This window comes from Pinus tabuliformis, chromosome Q, assembly GCF_031772625.1.
Source record: "Pinus tabuliformis cultivar Carrire ecotype Pingquan chromosome Q, CPIR1, whole genome shotgun sequence".
Lineage (NCBI taxonomy): Eukaryota > Viridiplantae > Streptophyta > Pinopsida > Pinales > Pinaceae > Pinus > Pinus tabuliformis.
The window spans coordinates 905,709,913-905,724,243 of record NC_142296.1 but is presented as its reverse complement, the minus strand read 5'-3'; the positions used below and the strand labels follow the sequence as shown (position 1 = coordinate 905,724,243).

Below are 14,331 nucleotides of genomic sequence, written 5' to 3'. Positions count from 1 at the left end.
CCAACTGCGCTGTCAGATCTTCGGGTTGCACGAAACTAGTTGTGAACTGCGTTTTCAAATTATCCCACTGCGTTGTGGTGGCTTCAAATTGATTGCAAGCGTTGTGATGGTAAGTGTAGTCATATTCATGGCTTGATTTCTGCGTTAGCGTTGTAGACTTAATGTCGAAGTCCGCACTTCTTAGGTTTTTAAGTTTTTTAGATTTCTTTGCTAAGTTGTAATAAAAAATCCTTTTAGCTTTGGCGAAGGTAAACGCTTCTAAGTTTTGCCAGAGATCAAAGCGAAGAGCAGATGCTAGCTTGAGATGCAAGGTTAGAAGTTTTTCAGAAATTTTAATTAGCTGGACTCTGGTAAATTTGATTTCATGTTTGATGATGGTTTTGCTGAGATTATTGAAGACTGAAATGTTCCGACCACGTTTAAGGGGATGGTTACATTTGGCGAAATTTGGAATGAGGTTTTCATCCCTACATTGTTTTAGAAATATGAGATTTGAAATACTTCTGGCTCTGGAAATTCTCATCTTCTCAAAATCTAGAGCATTGTTCATTATGTCCCTTCCATAGTGGGACTTAATGGTGTTAAAGAGAGAGTCCATACAGGTTGCTCGAATTTTTTATAATTTTGTGGAAAAACCTGTGAGCAGTTTTGAAACCAACGTTTCGGACTAGCTTAGTGAGTCCATCATCAGGGCAATGAGATTTATATTTGAGAAGAGAGAGCGAATTACAGAGCTTATTAATAGTTATTGAGAAATATTTTTGATGTCTTATTCTGTAGTCGGCTTACACATAATTAATTTAATTAATAATAATTTTATTTATTTATTTAGATATGTATTTATTTATTTATTATTTATTATTAATATTTATTTATTTAGATATATTCTTATTTTATTAATGTTTGTGTCTCTATATATATGTGTGTATATATACTATAATAATAATAATAATAATTATTATTACTTGTTTTAGATCCTTAGCTATATGTTAGTTGTTTTATTAGAATATATATAATTTTAAGGATTAGTTTTGACTTTGTATGTTAACCAATTTTTTTTTTAATGTGATTTTGTTAAATTTCATTTACAGGAGAGTAGGTTCTATTTATGTATTTCTTAATTAAAACATTTGGCTTATTAATATTAATATTTATTTCATTATATAATTATTTATTTATTTTCATTTTCATTTTATTTTATTTTATTTATTTAATAAATTCTTATTCTTATTCTTTTTATTTATTTATTTACTTATTTATTTTTTTCTCCTTATTTTTTATTTATTTATTTTATTTTATTTTGTTTTGTTTTATTTATTTTATTTTATTTTATTTTTATTTTTGTTTTTTATTAATTAATTAATTAATTATTATTATTATTATTATTATTATTTATTTTATTTTTTTATTTGTTGAATTGTGGCTTCTGTGATCCATAATATTTATAAGTTGGACTTCTGCATAAATCACATAAAGAGAGACATTTTTCGACGCGTTTCGAACCAACTAGTGTGGTTCATCGTCAGGACAAGTTGAAGAAACAGATCCAGCTTAGCAAGTTAAATAGTTTGAGGAGAGCATCCAACGGCTAGTTTGCCTCTAGGACCAGGGTCAAAATTATTTTATTAATTTAATTAGTAATATTTAGGGCCAATCCCATATATATATATATATATATATATATATATATATAAATATAATGGGTATTTAGTTCTTTAATAATAATAATAATAATTAGTTAAATAGTATTTAAAAGGAAATTTAGTTAAATAAAAGACCTTATAATACATGAATTAAGTGCCTAAATACAAATATATAAAGTAAAAAAGTATTATAAGTTAATTAATAATTAAATGGAAAATTAGTTACATAAAGCACTTATAATATCTGAATAAAATAAAGTAAAGTCAAAAGGATGCTAGGTTAGTTAGAAAATTAGTTAAAAAGTATAAGTTGATTAGAATTTAAATGGAAAATTAGTTATATAAAGGACCTTCTAATATAAGAATGCATAGAAGTAATATAAAATATATATAAAAAATTGAAATGGGTGTTTGTCTAGGAGTATTATTAAAATTACAAGCTAATTAGAATTCACATGGAAAATTAGTCACAAAGGACCTTATAATAAGAAATGAAAAAATTAACTCTCTAAAAATAAATAAATAATTAAATGAAAGGAGAAAATAATGATGAGAAAACATAAGAGTTTTTAATAAAAAAATAAAAAATAAATAAATAAAAAATAAATAAATAATAAATAAAAACAAATAAATAAATAAATAATAATAATAAAAAATAAATAAATATATATATATATATATATAAATAATAAATAAATATATATATATATATATATATATATATTAAATAAAAATAAATAAATAAATAAATAAAAATAAAAATAAATAAATAAATTAAAAATAATAATAATAATAATAATAATATATAAAATAATAATAATAATAAGATATATATTAAAAAAAAAAATTAATAATAATAATAATATTTACGATCATATTTATATAATAGTTGCGATCATAATCATAAAATAATAATAATAATAATAATAAAAACTATCAGGAAGAAGTAAATAGAAAGAGCATCAGAAAAGAAGGAGAAGAGTCTGAAAAAGCCAGAAAACAAGAAGGATAAGCACCAACGACAGCAAAGAAGAAGAAAAAAGAGAGGGGGGAGGGAGGAAGAGAAAGACTAAGATGAAAGGGCGGGGATCCAACATCTATTGATCTTCCATCCGTCATCCCTATTGAGATTGTTTGGCCTTCTTTTAATCTCAATAGCTTCCCTAAATTTACGATGATGGAAATGAGCAACTTTGGCGACAACCTTGGCCTCCTCTATACACACCTGATGCTTGGTCTTTTCACGGCTGAAGACTTGGATCTCCTATGTCTTAGGTCGGCTACATGTTCGCTGATCCTCTGATGGATGGAGCGCCCCGTTTCCCCAATATAGGGGGTCCCACAAGAACAAGGGATCAAGTAGACGCCCTTCATGTCCTTGGGGTTAATGAGATCTTTCACCGATCGGAGGGAATTGCGAATGGTGTTGAGGGGCCTAAAGGTTGAGGGAATCTCATACCTCTTAAGGATCCGAGCAATCTTGTATGTGGTTCCTTGGACATAGGGAAGATGGACACCTAGACGGCGCTCTTTAGGCTCTTTCCTAATTAACATATTTTTAGAGGCTTTACAGAAAGCCTTCTGACCCAGGCGCCTACTATATCCATTCTCCACAAAGACATCAAGGAGATGGGATCTCTCCTTATCAAAGCTCTCACTATCAGAAATCCTAAGGGCACGAGTAGCGAGGGTGTTAAGAACACCCATCTTCTGAGCAGGGAAATGATGGGAATCAGCATGAAGATACTGCTTAGTATGCGTTTTCTTTCGGAACACAGAGTGGGAGAGATAGCCATCCTTATTCTTGGATATAAGAATATCCAGGAAAGGGAGGCTACCATTGACCTCTTTTTCCATGGTAAACTTAAAGGCAGAGGACTGGTTGTTGAGGTGATTAAAGAAAAGTTCTAGCTCCTCTGGACCATGGGGCTAGATGACATTAGTGTCATCTACATACCTTTTCCAAAGCTTGGGAAGGAGACGAGTTGAGGCTAAAGCTTTGGCTTCGAAATCTTCCATTAAAAGATTCGCAACAACAGGGGAAAGAGGGGAACCCATGGCAACACCAAAAGTCTATTCAAAAAATTCACCCTCAAAACAGAAGAAAGCGGAAGTGAGACAGATCTCCACCAGATGAGCAGTATCAGGATCTGTTAGGCGAAAGATCACTTTCAAGGCCTCCTTTATAGGGATGCAAGTATAAAGGGAGACCACATCAAAGCTGACGAGAATGTCATCAGGGCTAAGCTTAATATCCTTAAGCTCATTAACGAAGGATGCAGAGTCTTTCACGAAGGACTCAGTGCGGCCAACCAGGGGCTTAAGTTTGAGGGCAAGGAACTTAGCCAGAAGATAGGTCGGACCACCAATGGTGTTGACGATAGGCCTCAGAGGAGCCCCCTCCTTGTGAATCTTCGGTAACCCATAGATCCTAGGAGCAATGGGATTGCTTTCAATGAGCTTGTGGCACAGGGAACTCACCGAGCTATTCGATTTGATGGCGAGAGCCACTGTCCTAGAAATCTTCTTCAGAGGATTCTTGGGTAGTTTTTTATAACTGCCACTATTGTGAAGATGATCTAACATCTTCCTACGGTAATCATCCTTATTCATGATGACCGTAGCTCCTCCTTTGTCCGCTTTCAGAACTACAATATCTTTGTTCTGATTTAGGGATTTTAGGGCAGAGAATTCCTCATTGCTGAGGTTCTTCCGAGGGGGCTTAGCCTTTCTAAGGACGACAGCACAATCCTGCCTAATAGTGTCCTTGATCTTATCCGGAAGATCTCTAATCCCGTACTCCACGTCGCAAATAATGTCATCCACCGGGATATTTCTAGGGGCAAGGGCAAAGTTTAAACCCTTGCTTAAAAGGCTAAAGACCGAAGGGGAGAACGAGAAGCTAGAAAGGTTAATAACTTTATTATTCCCGGAAGAAGGGGGAAGAATAACAGGATCCCCACCAAAAACCTTATTGTTATGGTTATCAGAAACATAGCTGTTAATGTTAAGAGAATCCTTGCCATCTTGGGGTAAATTATTATTATTAGTATCATAAAAATTGGTATTATTATTATTATCAGAACAAAAATTATCCACAATGCTATTATTATTATTCTTATTATATAAGTTATTATTATTATTATTATAAGAATTATTATTATTATTAATATCATTAGTGTCATTATTAAAACTAATGTAATTATCATTATTAACCACGTAACAAATATTATCGATATCCTTATCGGCTCGTCTCCTTCCCAAGCTTTGGAAAAGGTCTGTAGATGACACTAATGTCATCTAGCCCCATGGTCCAGAGGAGCTGGAACTTTTCTTTAATCACCTCAACAGCCAGTCCTCTGCCATTAAGTTCACCATGGAAAAAGAGGTCAATGGTAGCCTCCCTTTCCTGGATATTCTTATATCCAAGAATAAGGATGGCTATCTCTCCCACTCTGTGTTCCGAAAGAAAACGCATACTGAGCAGTATCTTCATGCTGATTCCCATCATTTCCCTGCTCAGAAGATGGGTGTTCTTAACACCCTCGCTACTCGTGCCCTTAGGATTTTTGATAGTGAGAGCTTTGATAAGGAGAGATCCCATCTCCTTGATGTCTTTGTGGAGAATGGATATAGTAGGCGCCTGGGTCAGAAGGCTTTCCGTAAAGCCTCTAAAAATATGTTAATTAGGAAAGAGCCTAAAGAGCGCCGTCTAGGTGTCCATCTTCCCTATGTCCAAGGAACCAAGGACAAGATTGCTCGGATCCTTAAGAGGTATGAGATTCCCTCAACCTTTAGGCCCCTCAACACCATTCGCAATTCCCTCCGATCGGTGAAAGATCCCATTAACCCCAAGGACATGAAGAGCATCTACTTGATCCCTTGTTCTTGTGGGCCCCCCTATATTGGGGAAACGGGGCGCTCCATCCATCAGAGGATCAACGAATATGTAGCCGACCTAAGACATAGGAGATCCAAGTCTTCAGCTTTGGCGGAGCATGTTGAAAAGACCAAGCATCATGTGTGTATAGAGGAGGCCAAGGTTGTCGCCAAAGTTGCTCATTTCCATCATCGTAAATTTAGGGAAGCTCTTAAGATTGAAAGAAGGCCAAACAATCTCAATAGGGATGATGGATGGAAGATCAGTAGATGTTGGATCCCCGCCCTTTCATCCTAGTCTTTCTCTTCCTCCCTCCCCCCTCTCTTTTTTCTTCTTCTTTGCTGTCGTTGGTGCTTATCCTTCTTGTTTTCTGGCTTTTTTAGGCTCTTCTCCTTCTTTTCTGATGCTCTTTCTATTTACTTCTTCCTGATAATTTTTTTTTTTTTTAATGATTATGATCGCAACTATTATATAAATATGATCGTAAATATTATTATTATTATTAATTTTTTTTTTAATATATATATATTTTTTATTATTATTTTATATATTATTATTATTATTATTTTTAATTTTTAATTAATTAATTAATTTTTATTTTTATTTTATTTTATTTTTATTTTTATTTATTTATATATATATATATATATTATTTATTTATTTTTTATTAAAGACTTTTATGTTTTCTCATCATTATTTTCTCCTTTCATTTAATTATTTATTTATTTTTAGAGAGTTAATTTTTTCATTTCTTATTATAAGGTCTTTTGTGACTAATTTTCCATGTGAATTCTAATTAGCTTGTAATTTTAATAATACTCCTAGACAAACACCCATTTCAATTTTTTATATATATTTTATATTACTTCTATAAATTCTTATATTAGAAGGTCCTTTATATAACTAATTTTCCATTTAAATTCTAATCAACTTATACTTTTTAACTAATTTTCTAACTAACCTAGCATCCTTTTGACTTTACTTTATTTTATTAAGATATTATAAGTCCTTTATGTAACTAATTTTCCATTTAATTATTAATTAACTTATAATACTTTTTTACTTTATATATTTGTATTCAGGCATTTAATTCATGTATTATAAGGTCCTTTATTTAACTAAATTTCCTTTTAAATACTATTTAACTTATTATTATTATTATTGAACTAAATACCCATTATAAATATTATAATTATATATATATATATATATATATATGGGATTGGTCCTAAATATTACTAATTAAATTAATAAAATAATTTTGACCCTGGTCCTAGAGGCAAACTAGCCGTTGGTCCTAGAAGCAAACTAGCCGTTGGTCAAATTAGCCATTGGAGGCTCTGCTCAAACTATTTAACTTGCTAAGCTGGATCTGTTTCTTCAACTTGTCCTGACGATGAACCACACTAGTTAATTGGAAACACGTCGAAAAATGTCTCTCTTTATTTGATTTATGCCGAAGTCCTACTTATAAATATTATGGATCACATGAGCCACAATTCAACAAATAAAAATAAAAATAAAAAAATAAATAATAATAATAATAATAATAATAAATTAATAAAAAAACAAAAATAAAAATAAAATAAAATAAATAAATAAAATAAAACAAAATAAAATAAATAAATAAAAAATAAGGAAAAAAAAAAAAATAAGTAAATAAATAAATAAAAATAAAAAGAATAAAAATTTATTAAATAAATAAATAAATAAAATAAAATGAAAATGAAAATAAATAAATAATTATATAATGAAATAAATATTAATATTAATAAGCCAAATGTTTATACTCCTCCCAACAATTTTTATACCTTATTCTACTTCTTCCTCAATTAAATGGAGCAGTCTACCTCTCTAAGAACATGATTTATTGTCTTGAAGATGATGAAAACACATGATCTTTCAAAGCTCCAACAATTTGCGAAATAAAATAACTACACTATTATAATCACAATTTGTATGCTTTAAGAAGAAATTTTATTTCATATGATTTACATTTTTGTAAATGGACGAACTATTGGAATGAGAGGTAAAGAACACCTCCTAATAGAAAACAACAACTCATGTAGAAGTTTATTATGCGCTCCTTGATTTCGGTGATTATCCAACAAAACCTAAAATTTATATATATAAAAAAGAGAGGAAACATTCTCGGTTAGACACATAAACCATGTGGGAAGGGAGGACCTCTAGGATGCTGAGTCATAATTTTTGGAAATTATGTGTACTTTATTTTATAACTAATTTATATGGGTATATTTTATTTTGGAATTGTTTTGAGTGTGATTTAAAACAAAAATAATTCTGGTTTATTTTTTCATTTAATTTGTTTAGAATTAGGCACGGATTTATTGAGATGATAAGTTTGATTAGTGAATTTTTAATCAAAGTATATACAGTCAAAAACTATTTTAAACAACACAAATTAAGATTTTATCACAAACTTTAAACAATATAAATTAAAATTTCATCACAATTTTTTCAGTAGATTTTGATTAGAAATCTGCCTCCAAAAATCAAAATTAAAGACAACTCTTTTTATTTTATTTTTATTTTTATTATTTTAATTAAAAATAAGTAAAATTTACTTTAACTTAAGATGAAAATTAACTTTAATATTAAATGAAAGAATGATTTATGGTCATTTGTGAGATATTATCATTAAATTGTGTGAAGTTCAATGAAACTTGACAACTTTTTTGGGATAGTTTAATTTGGTTGTGCTAGATGCTTTTTGGGATAATGATAGTTTAATTTGATATTTTTAAAATAATTGATAATCTGATTCGGTGGAGATTGATTTTTTTTTTCAATAATTTTAGATCATTTAATTCTTCCAAAATAACTCTCAAATCCTCCCCTAATAAAAAAATAAAAATTTGTCTCAAATCCTCCCCTAATAAAAAAAATAAAAATTTGAACCTACACTAAACCCTACACAAACCCATAATCCTTGGTTTGGTCATGCCCATAAGCTTCTTGTTTAAAGACCCTGGTTTGATGTCGTCGTCATTCATCAATTCTGTTTCCGTCCACAAATTATTTCACGATGTCAAAAGTCTACTGACCAACAACTAACCTGCCCACAACCAACCCACCATTCACGAGCAATAATTTAACAGAGACTTCTATCAACGCCCAACTGTAAATAACTTTTATAATAATTAAAGTCATCGAGATCATCGATATGTTTCGAGTCATGTTCGATGTATTCAAGAAAACACAACTTGGATATCATATAACGATGAAATCAGTAGAGCAGGAAGAGACCATCGTTTTGCGGATCCCTTCAGAGTTCCACTGAGAAGACAATGGCGAGCATATCCATGGCGGCTTCCAATGTGGCGATGCTCCACGCAGCAAATAACGCAGTGATTAATAGGCTTGTTCCTCCTGCTCACCAGCTAACATTTGGGCACTCTCTATGCCAATGTCAATGCCCTTCCCTTCGTGTTTCCTCCACCTTACGATTGAGATCGAGATCGCTATGCCATGTAGCAGGCAATTTCTATTCCCTCTCTTGTTTACACAAAGCTTTGGTTTACTCTCTGTTTCAGAACTTTACATTTCTGAATTGCAAAGAGTTAGTCTTGAATTCCTTGGCCCCATATCGACCGCACAATTCATATGGCTGTTGGGAATTGGGGACGCCCTTACTCAACTTTCAAGACATATCTGTATTTGGAGATGCCTCTTTGTTTATGCGTATGCGTGAGTTTTGGGACTTGTCGATGACAACGTGATCTGATCCGTCAATCTTTATATTTTGTATGGTTTCGATTTCTGTTTATTGTGGCGAAGGCTTGATGCTTCGGAGATATATTGCCCTTTACCAATCCCTGGATCAGTCGACTATTTATTTTGGATTAGTTGTCTGTGGGTATGGATACAAATTCACACAGTTGCATTTTTCCTATGCCCGTGGAGGCAGAGTGGACCTGTCTGATGAGAAGTAATTGGGCTTAAGACCACTGGCTAACTGTTTATTTTGTTCTAGGGTCCACCCATGTGACAGCTGGTCAAATACAGTATTGTGACCGTTTGCTTACCTAATTGGAACAGGAAGGTGAAGCTAAGAGTGACTGAGCTTGAAATCTTAGCTCCCTTATGAGCGAGTATGAGTCTCGAGGCATGGAAGGCTCTCAGAGACAGTTCACAGGATTCTCTTATATAGTTGCAGAAGTTTCAGTCTCTACTTCGTTGTTTTTTGAATACGAGTAAGTCTTAAACTGAAATGCTTGAAGGGAATCTGGTAAGGTAACCAAGAAGATTCTGTGTTGTGGTTTGTTTCTGCTGTGACTGTGTGGTTGTGGCACTGTTTGATAACTTTAGTATCTGACTCCCTTGATTTACGAGAGGTTGTGGAATGTGTCTAGTTATTCCCTTTGTTGGTAAGTATTCCCATTTAGGTATGTCTTTGGATGTGCTTGGATCTTATCTTGTTCTCGTGCCCGCCTTCAGGACCTTTGCTAGAAGGGCAGGACCTTACTGTCTTTCTATCGGGACCAACCATTTGCTGTACTCAACTAAGGCATAACCAACCCTTCCAACTCAAGTAACCTAGTGAAGCTTTTCATGGCCAACTTTTTAAAGAATTGACCTTTCAGTCAGGACCAACTCTAAGACTCTCAGGATCAACTCTTTGAAGGGTTGACCTTTTAGGCAGGACCTACCCTTCCAAGATAATCCTAGATTTTGCGTGCAATTACTGAAGTTTGGTGTAGGTGGATGGGAAGTTTGATAGGCTATCTATTTATAATTATAAAATCATTGTTGTTAAAAATTAAAACGGTGATCTATATTTGTGAATCCTAGGAGACAATTTCTTCAACTTTTTTCTCAAAATGCATTTGGAACTGCAATATACCATTTGTTCTGAACTGCGTTTCTGCACCTGAAAGACATTATGACAAGCAACATGGTGTTATGGGTTATCTTAATCGCAGATCCTCTCAAGCACTAAGGGTGTGTGATAATAGAGTCCAATAATCAATTCATGTTGCACGGTGGATAGTACTTGCCTACAAGGAAAGATATAAAACCAATTAAACTTATCATGTAGTCTCTCTTCCAATTAGTGCCACATGGTCACCTTATTTCCCTAAATATAAAAGATGGGTTGCACATGGCTCCACCCTTTCACCATATATCAACTGGCACAAGATTGCAATCCTTAGTGCTTTGGTGTGCCTTACCACATAGGGTAAGAAATATAGGGTTGTGCTTATATGCACAATTCCTTACTCAACCTAGTTAGTTTTCCATTGCTTGGCAATCCTTGGTGCTTTGGTGTGCTGTACCACTCAGGGTAAGAAATGCAGGTTTGTGCTTACATGCATTGTTCCTTCCTCAACCTAGTTATGTATGTATTACCCTAACATATATCTAATGTGGGTCATGCATGATAATTTTTATGGTGCACATACACATCCAGTAGAACTTCAGGTGAAGAGTAAATCAAAGATTGTTTTATTATTGATGTTGCAACTAATACATCTTGGACTGACACCTTCTTTCCATCTCACTCTTTTGTTTTATTCTCTTATATTGCTTTCTTATGTTTTGGTTCAATTATATGAGTCTTCCTGTAATGACAGGTCAATTGATTTTGCAGACACAGAAATAAACTATTTCTATTTATTCTTTTTTATTCTCTCTCTCACACACTTTATATATATATATATATATATATATATGACACCTAACACTGGCATTAAACATCCACACATGTTTACGCACACACGCTTGTGTGTTGACATTATCCCTACACCCTTCTCAATCCACAAAATTTCTAACACATCAATTACTCTCTTTAATGGAAACCGACTAAACTCACAAGTCTGTCTTTCAACATTTATGGAGCCAACCATCGATACTTCATTGGGTTGTCATCATCCTCATGTATCTTTATGTTGATGGTAGATTTTGCCTAGACATCCTTCCTAGAAAATCACCCACATCGAGCAATCCCTTTTAAAGTTCCTCTTGATTGGAGTCTCAAAAAAATGTTATCTTTTGAGTTGCTACATCCTTTTCGAGAAGTTTCTGGACAGTTTATCTATTCCTCTAGGGCCAATGACTTCTTACTTGACAAATAACATCCTTCTCTTGGAGGAAACCACATTGCCCTTAGAATGCAAGCAATATTTTTATTTGGCTTCAATTCTTCATAACTCTTTTTTTAATTGATATTTGTTGTTGGATGCTGTGATGGCTGGTTCCAACCTAGATGATCTTTGTCATTGATTTGAGAGCCAACATGAAGCCCAAACTACAATTCGCAAGCAATTTTTCTCAAATTCTCAATAACTATTTCTTGTGAGCAAAGCTTATATTCATCTCGTTGCCATAGTAAAGTTTGCAATTATCTATGCTCGTGTCTTAAATTTAATTTGAATAAAATGCCGCCCTTGACTATTAATATAAACAAGTAATGTACATTGTGGGCATTTTATACAAAAAAGAGTAGTACACTAAGCAACCACCACAAGCTTGTCCACAGTTGGGTAGATTCCACTATCCAATCACCCAAGATCATTAAAAACCACATTTGCTACTTGAGCATACAATATTGGTAATATTAGTGTAGTTGGCACAGGTTCATAAATATCCATAAAGTTTAGCCTTCCAATGCGCACAATTGGAAGTACAAGCAATGAAATTCATAACTCAAGCAATTAATAGGATAAGGCTCACTTCAAGTGGGAGGTAGTCATTGTTATTGGGCTGGGCCCCTATCCCTCATTCATTAGCTCTTGACCTGGTATAGTAGCGTATCAACCATCATTGGTCGGAGGTAGTCATTGTTATTGGGTTGGGCCCCTATCCCTCATTCATTAGCTCTTGACCTGGTATGGTAGTGTATCAACCATCATTGGCCCTTCTAAGGGTCCTTATTAGGTTTCTTTGTCTCAAAAACGGCAAAGCTGAGCTATAGGAACTCATCATTCTAGTGTTGTGATGGAGGGGGTCAATTGTGATGACACTCCCTCATTATGGACAACTTGACCAATGCGTGATGTAGCCTTCTTTTAGGCCTGCGTGGTTGTTTGGAATAGCAAGAATGAGCTAGGGAGTTGACAGGTAACTTCAGAGTCATAGCATAAGGAGCAACCCCCCCAATACTCTAGCAGTTGGTGTAGGTGCAGCACATCCAGGTCAACCTTTTTTATTTTCGTAAAAAATGATATACCATTCCAAAAGCACCATAGCTGGTCTAAGGATTATGTTTCAACAACTTTAGGTTACCTCAACTTAACTTACCACCCTAAACAACTAATCCTATCACAGCTACAATTTAAATATACGTTGACCCTAGTTTGGACCTTTTATGCATTTTTGTACAAGTCATACTTATCCTTTAGCCCTTCTTTTTTCTTGGTTTGAGATTCATATGCTTTCTATCTTCCTTTTCCTTTTCCTTTTTTTCTTCAATCTAATCCCTGTCATTAGATTTGGGTTGATCCTCCATAATGTTTGTCAATATTTGAAGCCTCAAGAAGGCATGAATCCTCACCTCTTTCTCTTTGATCCAACGACTTGTCTTGTTTCTCCTTTTTCATGGATAATGACACATCCTAATTTGGGGAGTTGATTGATGGATCATCTTTATTGTAAATGTTGTTTCTTGAAATCTCTTTCCCTTCTTCTAGCCATTGATTCTTGGGAGGATCAATAAGATGGTGACACTTCTTTGCCCTTACCACCACATGGGTCTTCAGGGTTTTCACTACCTACTTCTTCCCCTAGAAGAATTCTAGGTGTCTTGAGCAATTTTGGATTTATGATTAGGGTAGGATGATGCCAAATGCTCGTAGGCAAAACATGACCTGCATTTGTAGGGTATCTGGTCATAGTCCATTTTTAGCTTCCATGTATAATAAGTCAATTTAAATCAATTCCTCTTGGAAAGCCTTTTAAGTTTTGCAAGGTCCATTTCCACATACATCCTTGTGAAAGTTGTGATATGTATCTTATCAATGTTAGGGGAGTTGAAAAAGAATTTCCCTGAAGCATTTTAGATAGTGGCCATGGATTCCCTCCCTCTCCCCCCAAATTGCAAGGGTTGGTTGAGAAGTCCAATCCACGCTGATGTTGGAGATAAAGAATTAAAAGAGGTGTCAAAGTTGGGGGTACTACAGTCACACATAAACTAGCAAGTCCCTAGAACCTTGGAATGGATTGATTGATACAATCCCTATCCTCTATGGATTCAGACTCTATATGGAAGGAACCTTTAGCACAAGTGTGGATATAAGCTTCTTCTTGAGGAGGGGTTTCCAAGATTGTGAGATCTAGTGGTGTAAATTTGTGAGATGAGGTCAGAGCTTTGTTAAATTGACACAATGGGTCATGTTTTACACACACACACACACACACTTGCTCCACAACCTCCCGGACAACAGAAATAATTGGGGGTGAAGCCACTTTCTCAATGATAAAGTGAGAATGGTAGGTTTTCCTAAAGACTGTGGCTGCCACAGCCTCTTTGAAAGATCTAGATTTTGAGAACACTCCCAATGTAGCCATTTGGAAAAACCTTAATCTTGATTCTCAACAAACTAAACCTGCAAGATAAAGGCCAAAATTTCATCACGAAAGGACCATTTTGGGGCTCCTCTCCTCTAAAAGTTGAAGATTGGAGTGTGATAGAAGACTAGTGACCCACGAAGCCTTCACCCCAGGGCCCAAGGTTAGAGGGCTTTGACAAATGGATTCTTGTGTGAAACCCCAATATACTCAAGATCAGACCAAGATCTATGTAAGAGAGACCTTAATACATTGCTACGATTGTTGGATTTAAATATA

General features: G+C 33.9%; 1 protein-coding gene across 1 annotated transcript in view; it reads left to right on the top strand.

Moving 5' to 3' along the window:
• Window positions 1-8,621: 8,621 nt before the first annotated feature.
• The window catches only part of LOC149222392 (3-oxoacyl-[acyl-carrier-protein] reductase 4-like), a 145,283-nt gene continuing 139,573 nt past the window's right edge, over window positions 8,622-14,331 (top strand). Inside the window, exon 1 of the mRNA XM_089385425.1 lies at window positions 8,622-9,024. Coding sequence (XP_089241551.1) covers window positions 8,835-9,024 — 190 coding nt within the window. The 5' untranslated portion in view covers window positions 8,622-8,834. The remainder of the gene's footprint in view (window positions 9,025-14,331) is intronic.